This window comes from Loxodonta africana, chromosome 24 (genome assembly GCF_030014295.1).
Source record: "Loxodonta africana isolate mLoxAfr1 chromosome 24, mLoxAfr1.hap2, whole genome shotgun sequence".
In the NCBI taxonomy this organism is placed as follows: Eukaryota; Metazoa; Chordata; class Mammalia; order Proboscidea; family Elephantidae; genus Loxodonta; species Loxodonta africana.
The window spans coordinates 41,535,313-41,557,123 of NC_087365.1; the positions used below are offsets into that span (position 1 = coordinate 41,535,313).

General features: G+C 45.4%; 1 protein-coding gene across 1 annotated transcript in view; it reads right to left on the bottom strand.

Moving 5' to 3' along the window:
• The window catches only part of PTPRT (protein tyrosine phosphatase receptor type T), a 1,291,533-nt gene that overhangs the window by 202,540 nt on the left and 1,067,182 nt on the right, over positions 1 to 21,811 (bottom strand). Inside the window, exon 14 of the mRNA XM_064276097.1 lies at positions 62 to 197. Within this exon, the coding sequence (XP_064132167.1) occupies positions 62 to 197 (136 nt within the window). The remainder of the gene's footprint in view (positions 1 to 61; positions 198 to 21,811) is intronic.

Genomic DNA, 21,811 nt, shown 5'->3' on the forward strand with positions numbered 1-21,811 from the left:
ACAGGGCAGCATGGGACCACCTGGGGTCCACAGAGCCTGCAGGACTGCAGCCAAGACTCACCTCCTTTTGATAGTGAGCATCACGCCCAGGAGAATGATGATGAACATGAGGAGGCCAGCAATCACGCCAGCCATCTTCACGGTGTTGTCTACCTGCTTCTCTGGCTCCACGGTGTTAGAATTCTGGGTGGAGGCGCCTTGGAAGAAAAAGGAGAAAGAGAAAGAAGATGTTGAAAAGGCTCACATACATGACTAAACAACAATCATAATGACATTGGCTTCCGTTTGTCGAGTGCTAACTATGTGCCAGACACAGTGCTAAGGGCATTAAATGCATTGTCCTGTTTAATCTTTTTGAGGATTAATTCCTATGAGGTTGGGATTACCATTATATCCTTTTTTGTTTTACAGATGAAGACACTGAGCATCTTCCGGACAAGATCAAGTGGGATATTTGATCCCTCCTACTGCTTCACTCCTAGAATCAAACCATGGAACTACGGTTCAATTATTGGATTTATGGAGTTATTCCTAACCCTACTTTATTCTGTCAGGTAAATGATGAAAATAATAACTTTGTGTTTAAGTATCACAATTAAAAATTACTGGGCACAGTGATGGCACAGTGATTAAGCATTTGGCTGCTAACCAAAAGGTGGGCAGTTTGAATCCACCAGCCATTTCTTGGAAACCCCACGGGACAGTTCTACTCTGTCCATAGGGTCACTATATGTCAGAATTGACTTGATGGCAATGGGTTTCGTTTTCGGTTTTGGATTTTTAAAGAACAAAAATAAAGCTTTTGTTCTGTGCCTTATATGAAATAAATAGTAGGGTAGAAATTTAGTGTATTAAAGGCAGTCACCTTGGGTTCAGAAAACTTATATCTAATTAAAAGTCATTTTTAGAATTTATTACCTTAAATCTCAGCACAGAGTGGGTTGATGCTACATGTTCTAACAGGCACTAACTCACTGACTCAATTTCAGGTAGAGGAAGTAGAGACCTGGGCACCTATGTATCTCAGCCCTGTGTTGGGTGATTTCATGGACCCAGTGTGGTTAATCCTTACAAACATTCTGAAAGGTAGATATTGATTTTCCCCATTTTATCATATGGCTGGTAAAGTTCAGGGCCTGCATTCCACATGTCTTCTGACTCAAGTTCAGGCCTCAATGGTCAGAAACCTTGAATTCAACTTTTATATTCTCTTGCCCCTCAGTGAGGTCCCTGGGTGGTGCAGATGGCTTGTGCTCAACTATTAACCCAAAGGTTGGGGGTTTGAACCCAGTAGCACCACAGAAGAAAGGCCTGGTGATCTGTTTCCATAAAGATCACAGCCAAGAATACCCTATGCATCACAGTTCTACTCTGTAACACATGGAGTCACTATGAGCCAGAATTTACTTGACTTCAGTGGGTTTATTTGGTTTCAAGTCCCTCAATCGCCCCTAAAACAACTGTGGAGATGGTTAATGCCATAGCAAAAGTAAGTTGCCAAAGATGCCAAAGCCCAGCCTCTTCATATGTCTACCAGGGATCAGAGGCAACTTCTCATTCTAGACAACTAACTGAACCCTTCTGGAGAGTGGTCCAGGGGATAAGCTCTGAAAGTGATTACCTTCCTGCTGCTCTTCATATTCCTGATGGTGCCATGTTTGTGTGTGGCAGCTTAAAGTCCACAGCATCATTTTCCTGATCCATCCCTATTTTTCTGCTACATTAGCACCAGTATATCTTTCATCAGCCAAAACCCCTTCTCTGGCTGTCAGTGCCCCTGGAAGCATGTCATGGATTGAACTGCGTTCCCCAAAAGTATGTGTCAGCTTGGCCAGGCCATGATTCTCAGTGGTTTGGCAGTTGTATAATGATGTAATCATTCTCCATTATGTGATCTGATGTAATTGTCCTCCCTTTTGTGGTACTGTGTGATTGTCCTCCATTTCATGTGTTGTAAATTCTAAACCTCCATGTGTTAATGAGGCAGAATTAGTGTGGGGTTTATCTTGAGTCACTCCCTTACTAAAGTGTGTGACTCAAGTCACAGCTTTACTCAAGTCACACTCTTACTCAAGCTACACCCTTACTCACATCACACCCTTGCTTGAGTAACACCTTTTATCTTACAAGAGCTAAAAGGACAGAGGAGTGAGCAGAGAGGAAAGGGGCTCCACTACCACCAAGAAAGAAAAGCCAGGAGCAGAGTGTGTCCTTCAGTCTCGGGGTCTCTGTGCTGAGAAACTCCTGGACCCAGGGGAAGATTGATGCCAACACACATGGAGATCTCCAAGGAATGCCAGGCCCACAGATGTAGAAAGGAGACAAGGACCTTCACCTAGAGCTGACAGAGAAAGCTTTCACCTAAAGCTGGTGCCCTGAATTCAAACTTCTAGATTCCTTAACTTTGAGAAAATAAATTTCTATTCATTAAAGCCATCCACTTGTGGTATTTTTATTGTAATAGAACTAGTTATAGTACTATTATTATAGTACTACTGTTACAGTAGTATAGGACAGAGTAGAACTGGCCCATAGGGTTTCCAAGGAGTGGCTGGTGGAGTCAAACTGCTGACCTTTTAGTTAGCAGTCCAGCTTTTAACCACTGTGCCACCAGGGCTCCAGTACTAGATAACTAAGAACATTTCTCTTTTTCTTTTCTAAGTCCTTATATCACTTTGCACAAACCTCACAATATCTCTTACCACAATGTACCAATATTGTTAGTTATTTCTTTGCACATCTGTCTCCTCCGGTCATCTGCAAGCTTCTCAGAAGTAGAACTGTGCCTCATTTATCTTTGTTTCCCCATGTTAGCACAGAGCCTGACATGTAACCAAATCAAAAAAAAAAAAGTTGCCGTCGAGTCATTTCTGACTTGTAAGGGCCCTATAGGACATAGCAGAACTGCCCCATAGGGTTTCCAAGGAGTGGCTGGTGAATTTGAACTGCTGGCCTTTTGGTTAGCAGCCAAGCTCTTAACCACTATGCCACCAGGGCTCCTGACATGTAGTGCTCCCTAAATGCTTGTGGTTGTACAGTGTTTTGCTGAAGCGTTGACATCTCTATCCACACACATTTGTTCTCATGGAACCAAATTGAATTTTCTCCTCTTTCAGTCAAGTGTTCCCAGAACTCAGCTGAATACCGGGTTGAAGGTATACTAATCCCCATAATCTATGGTCTTGATTCTCCAAATTCATAGTCATTTAAGAACATCTGAATCAGCTCTCCAACATATTTAGTCAACACCTTTTTCTTGCTTAATAGTGGTGCGTGTTTCCTCTGTCAGAGCACTTTTAGCAAACTTATTGCAACTTAGACAAGTTGGCTTTACCAAGCCAAGTCTCTCTAGCAAGAATGGCAAGTCTTCAAGAAAAGGGACTGTGTCCTATTCTTCTCTCCAATGCCAGTGCCTCCTCGTAATTGTTCCTTAACGGATGATTACCGAAGGACATAAAGGTGAGTAAAGCACAGTATTTGCTTCATTTATTCATTCAGTCACTCATTGATTTTCTATTGAGCACCCATGTGCTGTGTTCCAGGCTATGGTGAACACACGATTTCTCCTAGGAAGACTTAGAGATGAGGGCTTTTACTCAGTTCCCCTCAACACAAGGCGGGGAGACCAACTCACATCTCAGGGCTGGCTGAATAGGTTCTGTCAATCTACCTATAAACCAAAACCTAGCCCGCTGCATCAAGTCGATTCTGACCCATAGCAACCGTGTATTTCCCAGGGGAGTTAGCCAACCACCTCTTTGGCAGTGCTGATCTGGCATTCCAGAGTGGGGGCTGCTTCCATGAAGCACCCATGTAGCCCCCATTTCCGAGTTCGGAGACATGATTCTAACATGTGGCTAGCTCACCATGTTCCAAACATAAAGGAAGCTGAGCCTTTCAGACCATAATTTCCTCCACATGGCTGAGTCTTTTTACTTGGACTTGGAAGAAGTGTTGGCTCTGGAGCATTCACTCATTGATATAACTAAACTTTACTGAATGCCTGCTAGCAGATCTTATTTCAAGGACTGAAGGAAGCCCTGGAAAGACTCTTATTACCCTAAGAACACTATCATTAGCTTGACCTAAAAAGATCCACATTTCATTCCCTCAAGTAATGTCTGAGTACCTACTATGTGCCAGGCATTTGCAAACATAGTTTCTGCCCCCAAGGAACTTATAATTAATATGTATGTGTGTGTGTCGGGTGGGAGAACTAGAGGGATACAGTTAATAAACTAAGAATCAATAATAGTAAACTTTCACCTCTATTGAGGGATAGAGCGCAGGAGTGTGTCACGACACTTTGAAATTGCACAGAGGGAAATGAATGCAATAGGGGAGATCCAGGAAGGCGTCTTTGAGGAAATGCTCATTGTGGTGAGGCTGAAGCAAGGACAGGCTGCAACTAGGCAAAGGGAGGGAGAGAACTTGAGAGGAGTGTGTGGGAGCAGTAGAAGCAACAGCTTCAGCTGAGGCTGTGTGATGGGGCAAAGAAAAATAAATTAAAAAAAAAAAAAAACGGTTGCCATTGAGTCTATTCCGACTCATAGCGACCCTGGAAAGAGTAGAGTTTCCAAGGAACACCTGGTGGATTCGAACTGCCGACCTTTTGGTTAGCAGCCATAGCACTTAACCACTACACCACCAGGGTTTCCGATGGGGCGAAGAACTTGGTGCATTCAGGAAATGAAAGCAATGTAGAGTAATAAGAGTGAGAAAGCAAGGAGAGCATGTGAGAGAGATGCTAGAGAGGGCAGCAGGGGCCATCCATGCAGGACATGAAAAACTACAATGTGGGTTTCTGTTCTTTAGCCCAAGAAACATAAGGAGCCATGTAAGTGTTGTTCCTTAAGCAATGTCATGGTCAAATTTGCACTTGAAACAGATCATTCCAGCTTTAATGTGGAGCCAAAGCAGATTGAGGAGATAAGTTTGGAGCCATTGCAGGCATCTGAGTGGGAGATGGGTTGCTTGGACTCAGGCGATGAATGGCAGTGAAGATAGACAAGAGAAAATCTAGGAAATAATTATTTGGAATATATATGAATAAAACCTGTTAATAAGGGAAGAAAAGAAGAGAGGCCTTTCGAGGATGACCACAAGTCTCTAATTTTCATACCGGCTGGATGATGGTGCTGTTTATAAATTTAAAAAAAAAAAAAAAAAAGGAAAAAGAATTGCTTTGGAGGATGTATTTGTCTGTGGCAAATTGAGCTTGGTAGATAATTGAGAAAAGTAGACAGTTAAAAATGCAGGTTTAAAATGAGGTCTGAGCTAGAGGTGACAATGTGTGAGTCATATGCACACAGATATTTGAAGCATGAGGGTCACCCAAGGAAAGAATAGAGTGAAAGGAGAAGCAGGCCTAGCACAGAGATTTGAGGGTCTGAAATATTTAGTGACTGGGTAGAGGAAGAGGCAGAGAAGGAGTAGCCAGATGGTAAGAAGAATACCCAGCAGAATGTAGTGTTCTAGAGCCAAGAGAAAAGTGTCACGAGAATAAGGGTGTGATCAACAGTGTCAAATGTTGCTCCAGGGTAGAATCAGCTCCATACCTAAAGATGAAGATCTTAAGTAAGTATTAGGAAACCTTTCTCAAAAGAATTTCAACTGTTCATAAATAAACACCTTCTGCTGTGGCCATAAACCAACAATGGAATGAGCTTGAAGGGCATAGAGGAACCTTCAGGGGACTCAAGGGGGCCACCTGAAAGGCCACAGTCCAGTGGCCTATATAATGTAGTAAGTTCAGTCAACAGATAGCAGAGCTGAAATCATAGACTTTCCACAGTGAGGCTGTTAGGAGGAGCCAGCTTGCCTGGTCCAACCAGATTTCAGAACAGTACTATGCACAGGCAGGGCCGATCCCGCTTCCACTTTAGCACCTGTCCTGAATTGAACTGTGTTGCTCAAAAACATGTCTATCAATTTGGCCATGATTGCCAGTATTGTGTGACTGTTTACCATTTTGTCATCTGATGTGATTCCCCTATGTGTTGTAAATCCTATCTCTGTGATGTTAATGAGATGGGATTAGTGGCAGTTATGTTAATGAGACAGGACTCAATCTATAAGATTAGATTGTGTCTTAAGCCAGTCTCTTTTGAGATATAAAAGAGAGAAGCAAACAGAGAGACGGGGGGACCTCATACTACTGAGAAAGCAATGCCAGGAGCAGAGCAGATCCCTTGGACCTGAGGTTCCTGCGCGGAGAAGCTCCTAGTCCAGGGAAAGACTGATGACAAGGACCTTCCTCCAGAGTCAACAGAGAGAGAAAGCCTTCCCCTGGAGCTAATGCCCTGAATTTGGACTTCTAGTCTATTAGACTGTGAAAGAATAAATTTCTCTTTGTTAAAGTCATTCACTTGTGGTATTTCTGTTATAGCAGCACTAGATGACTAAGACAGCACCGTTTAAGGCATTTGCTCCAGTCTACGGGGATTTGTGATTCTATTCACAAAAGGAAGTGTGTTGACAGTGTTCGAAGGTGATATGGTTTAGAGGAAATGGCTCTGGAACTGAAGCCCAGACAGCATCCATATGTGGTTCCTATACCTGAGAGGAAGAAAAGAGGGTTGGAGTCTAAGGATGGCCTAGTCCCACTCCTGTTTCAGAGTCAAGATTGTGCCCACGGGGATCATATTATAAGTGTTCAATGGAGCAGAATGAGAACCTGTGATAGGAGCCACAAGAAAGCTCAACGGGGCTTGCTAATGATAGTGCGCCTAGCAATGTGATGGCTGTCTCAGGCAGGTACTGAGCTCCTCATCAAGAGAAGCTGAATTACTACTGCTTTTTAAAATTTACCTTGAATTTACCGATCAGTCACTGTGTGCCAAGCGATGTACTAAGCACTCTTCATATATCAAGTCATTTGGTCTTCACAAAATTAGACACAGAAGGTGCTAGTTTTATTTTCCCTTCACAAAGAAAGTGAAGTGACTTGTCCAAGGTCATGCAGCTAGTGAATTTAAGAGCTGAGATTCCATGCACAGAGCTCCCGCTTACCATGACAATGAACTGCCCTTGACTGGACAGAGCTGTTGTTAAGCAAAGGTCAGTGCGGGGTCTACATAGTAGGCTATCTGTCTGACTGCCCACCCCCGACAGGAAAAAAAAAAAATCCACTGCTGTTAAGTTGATTCCAACTCATAGTGACCCTGTAGGACAGAGTAGAATTACCCCATAAAGTTTCCAAGGCTATAAATCTTTAAGGAAGCAGACTTCACATCTTTCTCCCATGGAGTGACTAGTGGGTTTGAGCTGCCAAACTTTAGGTTAGTAGCTGAGTGTTTTAACCACCACACCACTGCACTCTGTCTGACTTGGTGGCTGGAAATCCAAAGGGACTTTTCAGAGAGGTATAACCAGAAGCCATTCAATGATATGGCGGCTGGATCACTTTTACCTTAAGCCCACCCTTTTCATCAGAGTCAGATGCAATATCAGTTTCTGGCCCTAGGTTACTTCTGTCTACTAAGCAGAGACTGGGATTCTGAGAATTGGGGGGGTAGGGGGGTGGAGGATCCATTTGGATGTGTCTTCTTCATCCCTGTCCTCCGCTGGAAGCCAATCAGAGAATAGTCCAAGTATATCAGAATCAGCAAGTAGGCACCAGGTGGCAAATTTATCCAATTGGACAAGATTCAAGGTTCTACCTGAGTCCCTTGTGTGATGTAGTCATCAGAAAAAATCTTGTGAACTCAGCCTCCACTGACAGGAGGCTACTATCTCCCACAGGAGGCTGCTAGTCTGACCTTATACTCCAGCCAGCTGTGCCCTCCCCAGCTCTGTTCACTCCCCAAGGTCGAGCCAGCTCTGTCACTTCAGCTATTACTGCCCCCTGCCCTCTACTCTTTCCATAAAAGCTATGGTGGCTTAGAATCTAGTCTTCTTCTAACTCTATCCAGGGTCTACATCTGGCTCCCAGTGTTCTACCTGACAACTCTTGAGTCTAGAAACCTGATCATGTCTCTTGGTCTCTTGAAGTCTTCCCTGCTCCATCAAAATTGGCTCTATGCATACAGCCAGTTACCTTGTTCAGGCCCCCTGCTTCCGTCCATGGTACGAAACAACCAACCCAGGGGACTTTCCCCCAAGGACTCTTGAGACCCAACAAGGGCGGTGTTGCTCTGTTCTATTCTGTACTGGTCCGACCACTCTGGTGAATCTCATCCAGTCGTAAACCCAGCCCCCCAAGAGGTACCTCCAAGGAGGAAGACAGCTGAGATCTTTGTTACTCAAGGTGTGCTCCAAAGACCAGAAGCATCAGCAACATCCGGGAGCTTTAAGAAATGCAAACTCTCAGGCCACAGCCCAGATCTACTGAGTCAGCTTCTGCATTTTAACAAGATCTCCGGGAGATTTAGGTGCACATTCAAGTCCAGAGATCATTGACTTTGGAGAAGCAGCAGTTGGAATAGGGATTTTTCTCAGCCTAGAGAATACAAGCTTCAGATGAGACCTAATTCTCGCCTTCAAATAGCTGAAGGGCCATTATGGAAGATGGATTAGATTAGGTTCTTTTAATTTCAAAGGTCAGAGTTAACACCAGGGCGTTGAAGTGACAGGGAATAGATTAGGGGCCAAAACAAGGAAAGGTCTTAAGGTGGAAAAGCTGTCCAGCTGAGGCTAAAGCTGGCCCTTGAACTACAGATTTATGATGTAGCGAGCACATGAAAGCAGTCATGGCCTCAAGTTCTGTTTTGGTATTAGACTTTCCTTTTACTTGCTTACTCTGTCTACCTGTTCTTACCTTCTTGGCTGCCGAATACAGCCATCATACCTTGCTATCGCGGACTGCTGACCTTTCTTCTTTGCCTATTGACCTTGCCTCCCCACCTCTACTCAGTGCCCCCTTGATTTCAGTGACAGCCATGCTCTGCATAAGCGAAATTCTCCCTGTCATCCTTAGAGCTACAGGACTCCATGGGGTCTACCCCCCACCCCCAAGCTGCCTACCAAGGCAGGAGAATCTGTCACCAACACTGAAAGGGACTATCTGGGAACTTTAGCATGCTTCCCACTGAGTAGAAGGGACTATGTGATCTCCTTTTTGATGTTAAAGTTCTATGGCTTTACAAGACTGGTCAAAAGCATCAGGCTTGCAAATCAGAAATTAATAAGTTTGCATCTAGACTCCATCACTAACTGGTTGTGTGACCTTGATCAAATCTGTTACTCACAATGAGATGCCATGTCCTCATTTATAAAATAGGGAGGAAAAGCCAAGTTCATAGGGATCTTCTAAGGATCAAATGTAATAATGGAGCTGAGAATGCTTGATAAACTTAGGAACTGCTCACACATGTGGCTTAATGATGACATGCCCTTGGAATTGGCAGCAAGGGTAGAAACAGATTTTTTGTGTCTGTTAACTGTGGGTACTGGAGGCTGAGGCAATTCCTCCTTGCAACCTGCTACCTGAGTTCATCCAGTCCTCAGGATAAAGACAGGCAGAGCCCCCAGAGTGATTCATTTAACTTTCTTCGTACAGGCAAGGCCTGTATCAGGCTTACATCTGGATGACTTAATGGCAGCAATAACATAATTTAGCAACAAGGGACTAATGATTCATTCTCAAAGTACTTGCACTGGCAACAGGCCCAATTCTATAGCTTTACTTCAGAGAATTTCCCTTGTAAAGATATGGAGCAAAAATAGAAGTCACAGATAAAGAATGTCTAATTGCAATTGATAAAACCAAGTAAATCCCAGCGGATGCATAACCCATGCTGGTGATCGTTGCTGACGGTAAAGAAAAGCAGCTGGCTCTCGGGGACACAATTCCTAAAAGCTGCACTGTTTAAAATACACAGTCGCCTCTCAGTGATCCAAAGGCATATTGGCCCAGTGTGGCTTACTGGAGACAAATCTGACTGTGCTAGCAGTTCACCCCAGTCTACTTAATGACTTCTTCTGTTGAAGAGTTTCTCTGTCTTTACTCTGGCTTTGCATGTATCTGGCACCCAGTAGAGAAAACCTTTGAAACCCTGACTCTGAGCTGATACCTGTATGCCAGTGGATGTTTTAAGCATTGCAGGCATCTCTGATAATGGGTTTTTTTTGCCAACAGAGACAACAGAGAAAAGTTGTGGTAGCTGCGCAACTTTCCGGTGCTTCTGAAGTCAGGTATGCACCACGTACCTTCTTGATTTTGCTAGAAGGGAATTCTCAGAATGCTAGACTATTTTTAAGATGGAATTGAAGTCCAAGATAGGAAAAAAGTTGAGAGGGGAGCATCTGGATACTTCATTAAATTCAAACCTCTAGACTTTACAAAATACATCCCAAGGCATTGAGAGTGTTTGTAATTGTGATCATGAACTACTTTGGCAGTCGTTGAGGAATGAAATTGTAGTGAACAGGAGGGGTGCGAGAAGCCTGGGGAGAAACAAATGCTGTTGCTGAATTTTTTTTTTAATGGAAAAATGTGGATTCCAGATATTTTACACTAGCAAGTGTGATGTTGATACAAGAAAAAATATATAGACTGAATGATTAAATCATTTTTTTTTTCTTACCACTTAATAAAGGACTAAATAGTCACCAGCACAGAGTCCACATCAGTCAGCATTCAACCAGGGAAAGGAAAACCACTCCAAGGATTTCAAATGGAGGAAATTTATTATAGAGAATTGGGTTATCCAGGGATCAGAAGAGGAGAGTGAGACAACTCGGAGACTTGCAACAGCAGAAAGCCATTAAAAAACCATCCGTTGCTGTCGAGTCGATTCCGACTCATACTGACCCTATAGGACAAAGTAGAGCTGCCCCATAGAGTTTCTAAGGAGTGCCTGGTGGAGTCGAACTGCCGACCTTCTGGTTAACAGCCATAGCACTCAACCACTATGCCACCAGGGTTTCTAGGAAACCATTACTCAACCCAAACTGCAGAGACAAAGGAAGCTGGTGGGGTTATCAGAGCCCAGAGGTCAAAGTCATCAGACAGAAGCTGGAACTCTGGTGGACCTGTCCAGGGACAACTGGAGCCCTGGAGGAGACACAGTCACTTTCAAAGAAGGAGTCAGAGGCTAAGAGAGGGGGTGGACTTCTGTCTTCTTGCCTTCCCATTTGTGTCTCCCACTGACCCTGGTGGCACAAGGGTTAAGTGCTTGGCTGCTAATAGAAATGGTGGTGGTTTGAACTCACCCAGTGGCTCTGTGGGTGACAATCTGCTCCCATAAAAATTACAGCCTAGAAAATCCTATAAGGCAGTTCTACTGTGTCATATGAGGTCACTGTGAGTTGGAATCAACACAAGGCACACAACAGCAACATTGGCTAGCCTGGAAGCCAGTTGACATGGGAACTCAGGAACCACAGCCTGCAAAGGTCTCCTTTATGTCCCAACAAAGCAGGGGAGGAGTGAAGGATGGATGTGAGGCCAAATAGGCCTAGGGCCAGGATGGGCTTGCTATGAAAAAGGGACATCAGATACCCTCTTTGCCACTCTTGAGAGGGTACCTGGACTCGTAAATCAGGGGGAATGTCCAGTACTATGTCTTGGCTTCAGGAAAGTGAAGGCCAGAGTGGAGAAAGTGTGGCTGGCTTTTAGGAGAGCCAGGTATTAAACTGGCTTGGGTCCAGAGGGCAGTAATAGAAGGGTAAGGATACCAGACTGCAAGTGAAATTATTATTATTAACAAAAAGGAGCTAACACATATTTAGGGCTTTTGCTATAATCCAGGCTGCTGTTTCATGTCCTTTACATATATCCCCTCTTGGAATCACCACTACAACCCTACGAAGCAAGTTTTCTAATTATAGCCATTTCAGAGATGGGGAAACTGAGACTAAGCAATGGTAGGAAGTGATAGAACTGAGATTTGGGCTCTGGCAGTTTGGTAGCGAGCTCGTTCTCTCCAAACCATGACACTCTGCTGTACTACTCTGCCACCTCTTGAATAAACAGGGGAAGAGATTGTTCAGCAGAGAAATCTGGTTGTCTCTCCTCAGGTATCTGGAAAAAAGCAGACTGGCATTTAGGGAATCTAGAATCTTATCCTGACCAGACAGATTAAAACATCTTTGCATTTATCCTTTTTCCTGCTGAGTTTGTCACCTGATGCATCATTACAGTTCCATTTTATATCTTTTTTTCTGGAAGATTTTTGGAGCCCTTGTGGCATAGTGGTTAAGAGCTTGTCTGCTAACTGAAAGGTCGGCAGTTTGAGTCTACCAGCTGCTCTTTGGATACCATAGGGGGCAGTTGTACTCTGTCCTATAGGGTTGCTATGAGTCAGAATAGTCTCGATGTCAATGGTTTTTTTTTTTCTTGAAGGTTACCTCCCTCAAGTACACGCATGAAAATACCAAATTCTAATATCTAATGGATTGATGAACATGTCATGTGAATCTTTTCATGCAGGTCAAATTATATAGACTTTGCTCAAATGATATTTAAACCTGACCTTTTTAACTAGGTTCCCGCATCCTTTTCACTTCTCTTCTATATTAACCACCATCGCCAAGCCCTTAATATATTGGTTTGAGTTTTATTATTAATCTCTGGGCTTTCTCTGTAATACCTTTTTTCATATTTAGCAACCAAAGCACCCCATACAATTCCATAGGGAGACAAGTCTTGAAATTGAGGTGACTGTTTCCTGCTTTACTTTCAATAAAATCTCTCTTGGATCTCACTATGACTAATTTTTTAAATTGTCGTTACCTCCCCCACACCTCACTGGATCTGGCTGATAATGGAGTGCTTGAGAAGGATTATTCCATCATTCTTCTAAGTGACATCACCTAGGATGTTTCTCAAGTAATAAATAAATTGCCTCAATTCATCACATGACAGTAATTGCTTTTAGCCGAGATTTAACTTAGAGTCAAAGTCAAGTAGCTGGAAAACACTACAGAAATACAGGATTTTCAAACATCGTTCTACCCTTGCTGTAGAATGTTGTTTAATAAGTCCTAAGTGAAGTGTAATATCCCGGACTCCCACAATATTACCCAGCCAGTCCTAAGAGGTTAGAATTGACTTCATCACAGCCTATCCCACTAAAACTGCTAAATATTGCTGACAAGAGGCTGCCCTCTTTTTTTCAGCCTTCAATGGAGGTTAGCACCCTCTGAGATGGGAATAGCTTTAATTGATTGTTTGAAAGCACTCTGGCCACTCAAATAAATTGTTCAAGTGCTGATTCTCTGTGGTCCTGTGCGTCTCCAAATCTGTGTCTCCAGGTGGACCTTGTTTTACACAGTCAGTGCTCTGTGTGAGTCAAATTCTCATTCAGTCCCATTATACACAGCAGGAAAGATGGCCATATAAGACCCATGCAGTGATTATCTTCTTACTGCAAGAAAACTCTTTTATTCTAAAATGTTTCCTTTTCATCCATTTGGAACTTTGTATAAGCAAAATTAAAAGCAGTAGTGTCCTGTTAGGTTTTATGTCTCCCTAAAAGATATGTTGAAGTCCTAACTCCTGCACCCGTGAATGTGACCTTGCTGGGCAATAGGGTTTTCCTTTTGTTACCAGTCAAATTAAGCCAAAAGCAAAAAAAAAAAAAAAAAAAAAAAACCCCAAACCTGTTGCCATCAAATCGATTCCAACTCATAGCGACCCTATAGTACAGGATAGAACTGCCCCATAGGGTTCACCAAGGAGCGCCTGGTGGATTTGAACTGCCAGCCTTTTGGTTACCAGCCACAGCTCTTAACCACACCACCACCAGAGTTTCCAAATTAAACCAGGTCATACTGAAGTAGGGTGGGTCTTAATCCTTATCCCTTCTGAGTGATGTCTTATAAAAGGGGAGTCACTCTCAGCGGAAAAGACAGACACCATGTGACGCGGGAGGCAGGTGCATCTGAAAGCAGCAGAGGAACGCCAAGGATTGCTGGCTGCTACCAGAAACTAGGAGAGAGGTATACAGCAGTTCCTCAAAGCTCCCAGGAGGAATCAGCATGGCAAAGACATCTAGTCTTTCAAACTGTGAGAAATAGATGTCTGCTCTTTAACACCACACACTGTGTGGTATTTTGTTATGGCAGCCCTGGCAGATTAAGATCTGCCCTTTGGTGCCAGGCACTGAAATTATTGCCATACTCCTGTAAGGCACACACTTCCAAGGGCTTCACCGTTGGTCGGCTGAGACGGCAACTGCTCCCTCTTGTGCCCAGGAAAGGCCTACGGTGATAGGCTTCAGCCTGTGACCAGACTAGGGTCTCAAGCTATGGCTGCATAAGAAACCTGGGATAGAGTGCAGCTTGTAGACAGGGTTAGGTGTCAGGTAACAGTTAAGGTGAAGACTAGGATGTGACTGAAGAAGGGGTCAAGATCTAAAGGAGGTTCCGGAGTCAGGCTGTGGCTGGAGTGTAGGAGTGGTCTGCAGGTGAGAATTGTGCTTAGGCTTAGGCTAGAAACAAAATTTAACCTGTGGCTATGAACTGGACAAAGCTAAGTGAACTTCAAGGGACTAAACCTATTACCTTGGCCTCATTAGCACCAATGCAGTCCTTGGCCACAGAGGAAAAGTCCTAGACATTGCCTAGTGATGCTAGTACATCCGGCAAGGTGCTAATTAAGAGATGATCCCTGCTGTCTGGGAGCTCACTACACAGTGGGAGAGAGAAGCGTGCAAGCTACAAATCAAAGCTTAGCCTGATGGGTGCTGACACAGAGGTGTGTACCAAGAAGGACATGCACAACTTGGCTTAGGCAAAACGAGACTAGAAGCTTGATTTCTTGCTGTGTCTTGAATGGTGTGGGACAAATAGCAGCATCTGTGAGGTCACCTAGAGGTCTCCCTCCTCCTTCAGCTCTCTGTGGTCCATACTCTGCCTGCCCTGCTGCTGACAATGAGGAGGCTAGGTCAGCTGAGCCGACAGAACTGGCCCTATGCTTTGCAGAAATCTGTGTGTTGAGCTTGGAGCCCAGGGGGCTTAAAGCTGCTTAGCAGCAGAGGAGGGGAGCGCCCACGTCCTGTGCTGGGGATTAAAGTTTTAGTCCGAAGAGCAGATGTAAGAGAGTAGAACACACACTCTTTTGGATGCCCTAAAGCAAATTGACAGTCCCTTTAGACTTTCTCAGGCAGCTAGTGTGAGAGAGCATGTGGTCACACTGAACCGATTTAAACTCCTCCTATGGAATTAAGAGTAGTTCTGGAACAGCTGTGGAACAAGGGAGGCTTCTGGGAGCAGTCAGACAGAGATGAGCACAAAAGCCACCCAAAGGACGGTCTACAGGTCAAACAATCCCAGACACCAAGAGCAGGTCATCACAACCTTGTTGAGGGCAAAGGCCAAGGCCAGGGAGTGACCAGCAGCAGATGCTAAGACTATTCAAACAGAGAAGGCAGACCCAAGAAGGAAAGAGTCAGAGCCACTGAGTGTCCTGGGCCAAGCACAGCAAACAAGGAGATCCCACAGGAGCAATGGGGTGGGGCAAAGAGAGTCTCTAAATGGTAGTTCTTGTCCCGGGGCTCCTTGAGGTCCGTCCACTGTAAAGCCACAGGTCTAGAGGGTGAATCTCTGCCCATGGCTCAGAATCACTACATTTCCAGGTTACTGGGATCATGACTTAGCTTGCCTTGGAAATATAAACAGAAGGGAGGTCTTAGTATTTCACTAAGTAAAATGCAAATGCTAACAGGGGTTGGGCCAATGGAGGGCACACTGAAAGGGATACTCCTGCTCTGTCCTGGACTGAGCCCAAGTTGAGGCTTCTGAACCGACAGTATGTCCTGGCTTCATTCATCTGCTCGGCACAGCAGGGTGCAACAGGGGCTGAGGCTTTTCCAAGGCTTTTACTCAGAAATATAATTTAATTCTTTCCAACTGACATCAGCCAACTGATCCCCCAAGGGGTTACTGCATCATCTGACCCAAAGGGGCAGGAAGAGGGGGAAGAAAGGGGCTGCTTTGTCCAAACCGCCCCTCATGCAGTTTGTACAAGCACCAGAGTGCCTTGAAAGGAGAGACTGAGTGCAGGAGGTAGCGGGAATCTATAGGAAGGATTAGTGGAAGCACGAGCAGGATCACAGAAAGGAGCCAGTAAACACGCCGCACGGAATTCAGATTAGTGCAGTAGTATCGAGCGAGGGTAATAAAACCAGCCGCGAGAGTGGCATCGATTGTTGAGATTCCAGCCAAATCTACCACGAACATGTTTCTTTTTTTCTAGCCCTTGCCTCTTGGCTTTGGAAGCTGAAACACTGAATCACTGTGTTGTACTAAAAGCTGTTCTATCCCCCTCCCCAAGGGCTGGATGAAAAGCAGCCCGGCTGTTAGTGGAAATCGTAGAGGTCGCAGCGAGACCTCGAGTGGGCGTAGCTGCAGCAGCTGGTCGCCCGGGCGCACTCAGAGCCCTGGGGGCGGCTCCCCGGTGGCTGCCCACACTTCCGGCCTCCAGTCCTGGGGACCTTGTGAACTCTCACCCGGCCCTGGGCCCAGCAAGGCTGGGTCCGGCAGGTTTCCGAGGCTGCGGAAACTCTGTCTCCAGGAAGCGTGGCAACTGGGGCTGCTTAGAGGTCAAATCCTGGATTGAAAACCAATGCTCAGTGCCTCGCAGTCAGCCTAACAAAATGGCGGAAGGGGAGCAGCGTGAGGTGCGGGAACCAGCACGGGTGCAGGTGGAGTGTGGGGCTGTGGCACCCTCTCTGCAAGGCAGTGTCCCCGTGGATGGTTGAAAAAAGAAACTGGGTATAGCACGCTAGGCGCATGTTCTATCAGTATTAATTACCCGCTCATTTATTAGTGCAGTCAAGCATGGACCCAGGTGAATGAGCACTTTGGGTGCTGGCCACGGTATGGGTTGACCGAAATCAAACAGCTCCTTGGTGCTCAGGTTTGAGCCTCGTCCAGAGAGCTTCATGGGATTCTTCTGGCTCCAGCTCCTGTTCTAACACCGTTGTCTCCCCTGTCAGAGGTGTAACCTTCCCGAGGGCCTGTAGGTGGAAGGAGTGACCCTAAGGGAAGCTGCCAGGCTGTTTCCTCATCTGCTCTCTATCCACACAGCCTTGTCCCAAAGTTATTTCTGCTTGGGTCCAGGTTTTTACAAAACAAAGTTGCTTTAGAGGCAGTTGCAAAGCAGTCCCAGGTAGTGTATTATGGCTTGAATCCAAGAAAATAACAATTGAGAGTTTTAACAAGGAGCACAAGAAAGAAAGGAAGGGATAGAGGGGAGCTGTAGTGGCACCCTTTCAAACCAGGAGCCACTCTAGGCTTGTATCTGTTTTTCCATTAACACTTGCCATGGTTGAGCCTGGTACTGTAGGGGCTCATTGTTTCATAAGTGAGGAAACTGAGGCTTGGAAAGTCTAAGTGAATTGCCCAAGATCCCCCAGTTTTTAAGAAATAGAGTTTGGGCTCCAGATGAATGCTTGTCCCAAAGCTCTTCTCCTTGTGGAGGATTGACAGTGGGCCCTGGGCACGGCCAAGGCTGTGTAGCCAGGTCTGCTCTGGGGTCTGGGCCAGAGCAGGGCTGTCTGACTGACCTCTGGTGAATGCATCTGGCCTCTATACTGGACACTGCCAGTCTCCTGTTGGGCCTAGATGCCCAGACTTCCTTGAGGTCCTGCTGAGCTACAGGAGGGCTCAGAGAAGAGACATTCTTTCTGTAAGGTGGGCCTGGGGTGGACCCAGTCCTCTCGGGAAATGCTAATTAACTAGTCATTTGTCCACTGAGGCCTCAAGTCAAGCCACTCAGAAAGATGCACAAATCTGGCCACAAGAAGATTTTACCTTATTCTCAGTAGAAGCATCTCTGGCCTCTACCTACTAGAGGCCAGTAGCACCTTGCTCCACTTATGACAACCAAATATGTCTCCAGACATTGCTAAATGTCTCCTTGTGGGAAAATGGACTAAAGAACATTGAAGATTTTTTGAGTCTCCCCTCTGCACAGATACGTTTCTGTTCACCAACTAGGGACAATGATGATCAAGACATTTTTTTACCTCTAGATCTGCACAGTTCAAAATCATAGCTGCTAACCACATGTACTTATTGAGCACCTGACGTGTGGCTAGTTAATTATGTCAATTAATTTAAATTAAAAAATTGAAGCAATGTAAAATATGTTTTCTTGTTGAACACGATTTTTCTTTTTTAGGATTATATTTCATTTTAGCCACTGAACATTTAGTTCCTGAATTGAGATGTGGTATAAAAAAAAAAAATTTTTTTTTATAAGTGTAAAATACTCACCAGATCTCAAAGACTTAGTACAAAGAGGAATGAAAATAGCTTTTGTTAATAATTTGTTAATATCGATTGCATTTTAAAATGCTAATACTTTGGATATATTGGGGTAAAGAAAATATATTGTTAAAATTAATTTCATGTCTGTTTTTACCCTTCAAAGGCATGTAGAAAAATTTAAGTTACGTATGTAGCTCACATCCTATTTCTGTTGGACACTGCAGTTCTAGAGGTTCTCAACAGGGCGTGATTTTGCCCCCGCAGGGGACATTTGATAATGCCTAGAGGTACAAGTAGGGAATGAGGTACTACTGGTATCTAGTGGGCAGAGGCTCGGGATGCTGCTAAACATCCGACAAAGCACAGGACAGCTCCCCACAACAAAGAATTATCCAACTCAAAATGTCAATAGTGCTGAGATTGAGAAACCCTGCTCTAGAGCATAAACTTCTTGAAGGAAACGCTAGTGAACCAGAGACACCCGAAGAACTAGTTGACGTTAGCTGGACAAAGAAGTTAAAACTGTTGTTACAATTAGTTCTCACAATTAATGATGGCCACGGGCATTAATTTGTATCTCTTCTCCAGATGACTGAATGAGGCCCAGAATAGAGAAATAACTTGCCCAGGATCCCTCGGCCAGAAAGCGGCAGAGCTGAGAGCAGAACGCAACCTCAGTCAACTCCGATGCCAGCCTGTCCCTGCTACATAATGTGGAGCCTCAGTTCTCTGAGTCGGTGCTGAAGTGAACAGAGGCTGCCTGCGCTTACAGTCTAATATCCCCATCACTCAGATCTGGGCAGTTATTATTTACACCAGCCATTATTGCTACCCAGGGATGAGCATTAACAAAAACACCCTTTGAAAGGGACAGCCTGCTCAGAGAGAAACATTCACGGGCACCTCACCCATCAAACGAGGCTGAGGAGTGCGTGGAAATAAATGGAATGCAGTGAAATAAACCTGTCAGAGGAGGAACATTCAGACGCCTCCGAAGGCAAGAGGTAAGAACAAATGTGCCTGATGTGGGATTGGCTCTGTTTAAAGAAAACATTATCTGACTGCTCGGCTTGAATAGAGCCCAGAGAACAATGGCCTGGCAGAAATGGAGCGGCTCACACGGACTCCGGGGAAGCATTGTTTCTCGATAAATTGAGTATTGGCACAGCGGTGAGAGTCACTTTCCTTTCGCTGTCACAGTGAGTCCATCTGCAACTGCCGCCTCCCTTGGGGAAGGGTGAGGCTGGTGGGCCTGTGATGGGGTGGGGGAGAGGCTGGCGCTCGGCAGAGATCTTCTAAGTGTCTGTGACTGTGCAGGGCACTGTCTAGGATGATCTAATTAATTTTTAAAATGACTCTGTGAAGTGTGACAATTAATTTTGCAGGTAGAATAAGGTTATGTAACTTGCTTAAGGGAGTCTCTGGGTGGTATAAATGGTTAACTTGCCCGGCTGTTAACCAAAATATTTCAGGTTTGAGTCTACCCAGAAGTACCTCAGACGAAAGGCCTGGTAGTCCACATCTGAAAAATCAGCCATCGAAAACTCAGTTCTACTCGGACACACGTGGGTCATCATGAGTCTGAAATGACTCGATAGCAGCTGGCTAGCTTGCGTGAGACCGTACAACCAGAGAATGGCTGCGATGAAGTCCCCCAGGTGTTGGCAGTGGCACACTGGGCTGTAGTGGTTGGTGGACGTACAAAGGCAGGGACGAAACCTGGTTGTGGTGGATGCTTTTGGAGTTCCATCTCTATCTTTTATTAAGCTGGCACACCCATTCTGTAGCTGCGAAAGGTGCTGGCTGCTGACGACTCACAGATGCCCCCCTCCCTGAAGAAGCACCCTCAGGCAAAGGGGAGCCATGTCCCCAGGAGGTTATGTATCCCTGGGGCACCACACAGCCAATGGCTGACGGATACAGGGTACAAAAGCCTGCCCCCCAAATTCAAAGTGGGATTGACTCTGTGATATAATTTCTGCTCTAGAGCTCCCTGTGGGCTCAGGCTAAAGCTGGTCTCCACACCTTGCTTAGCTTCTTTTCCTCCCTATACTGCTTTCCTCTCTCCTTTTCCTGAGGACCAAAATAAAAAACCAAACCCAGTGCCGTCGAGTGCATTCCAACTCATAGCAACCCTGCAGAACAGAGTGGAACTGCCCCATAGAGTTTCCAAGGAGTGCCTGGCGGATTTGAACTGCCTACCCTTTAGTTAGGCAACCATAGCACTTAACCACTTATGCCGCCAGGGTTTCCTTCCTGAGGACACTTCTCAATAAATAATTTGCACAAGAAACCCCATCTCAGGCACTTTGACTAGGGGACCTAGCCTAAGATATTCATTAACAGTGACATTTCTGAGATTGGAAAGTAGGTGGACAGGTGTGGACTGAGAAGGTGCTAGAAGGCTGGATTTAGGTCATTACTGTCTGCGGCATCCCCTCTTCCACTGTGAAAAACTGACCAGTCAGGGCCTGGTAGGGAGGAGGCCATTGTCTGGACCACTGGCTTTGAGAGGGCTAACAGTTAAAGGTTTGAAATATTCAAGAAACTTCCCACTGACCACAAAGGGCTCCTGCAAGACAGCTCTCTAGGTCAGCAGGGTCTTTTGTCTCTAGGCCCCCCATGATGGGCATCAGCCTCTGACATGGATGGGCTCTGTGGTTAGCAGCTATGATTTTGAACTGTGCAGATCTAGAGGTAACCTTTGAGTAGTGGCAGATGTTTATGTGAAATGAGATCGACCTGCTCGAGAAAAGGGCCTGGTATTTACTGTAAAAAATTCCTACCCTAGTCTAGGCACTTCCATACCAGTTACTTTCACATTCATGATCTTGTTCCGTCTCACAATACACTCGCGGAGGACTTGCGCGTGCAGAGTCTGCAGTGTAAATGGTGCCCCTAAGTTGCAGGCATTTTTATTCCTACATGGCAAATAGGAAAGGTAGGGCTCATCCGGTTGAAGGAACCTGTCCAGAGCAAATGGCAGACCTGAGATCACTGCTAGAGCTACTCATTTCCTAAGCTCTGACTTGTTAGGTCAACTTCTTCCCCAACTCCTAATCACAGCTCAGTTGTCACTTAGCCCTCTCTTAGCTCCAGGTTTTTTGATTGTTTTGAACACTGTACATCTGTCCCTTGTAACACCACTCACAGATGCAGTTGTACATTTATTTGTATAGCTTTTAAACTAATGACTGTTTCCCTTCCTGGAAATACGTCAGAGCATGCCTGCTTTTGCTCATCACTGACTCCTTCAATGCCTAAAACAGTACCTGGCACGTAGTGGCCAGTACTTAGTAAGCATCAGTAGGATGGATGGATGGATGACTGGGTGGGTGGATGGATCGGGCGAGTGGATAGATGGTGGGTGGTAGGGTAGAGGGACTGTAGTTCCTCTCTGGTGCACCTGGCCTGGAGGACCTGCTGAGCGAGGGCCACTCTCACTCCCCTCCCACCCGCCCAGGGCTCTGGTGATCACCTGTGGTGAGAAGGCAGAGTGGAGTCCCCGGGGTCACCTGGGCGCTGCCCATTGGTGCTGACCACAAGGAAGCCAGTCCCCAGGCAGCGTGCAGAAGAGAAGGAGAGAAAGAAACACACATGAAAACGTGCGGCACAGTGAACAAAACTGCAGTTCTTGAGGCTCTGAAAAGCT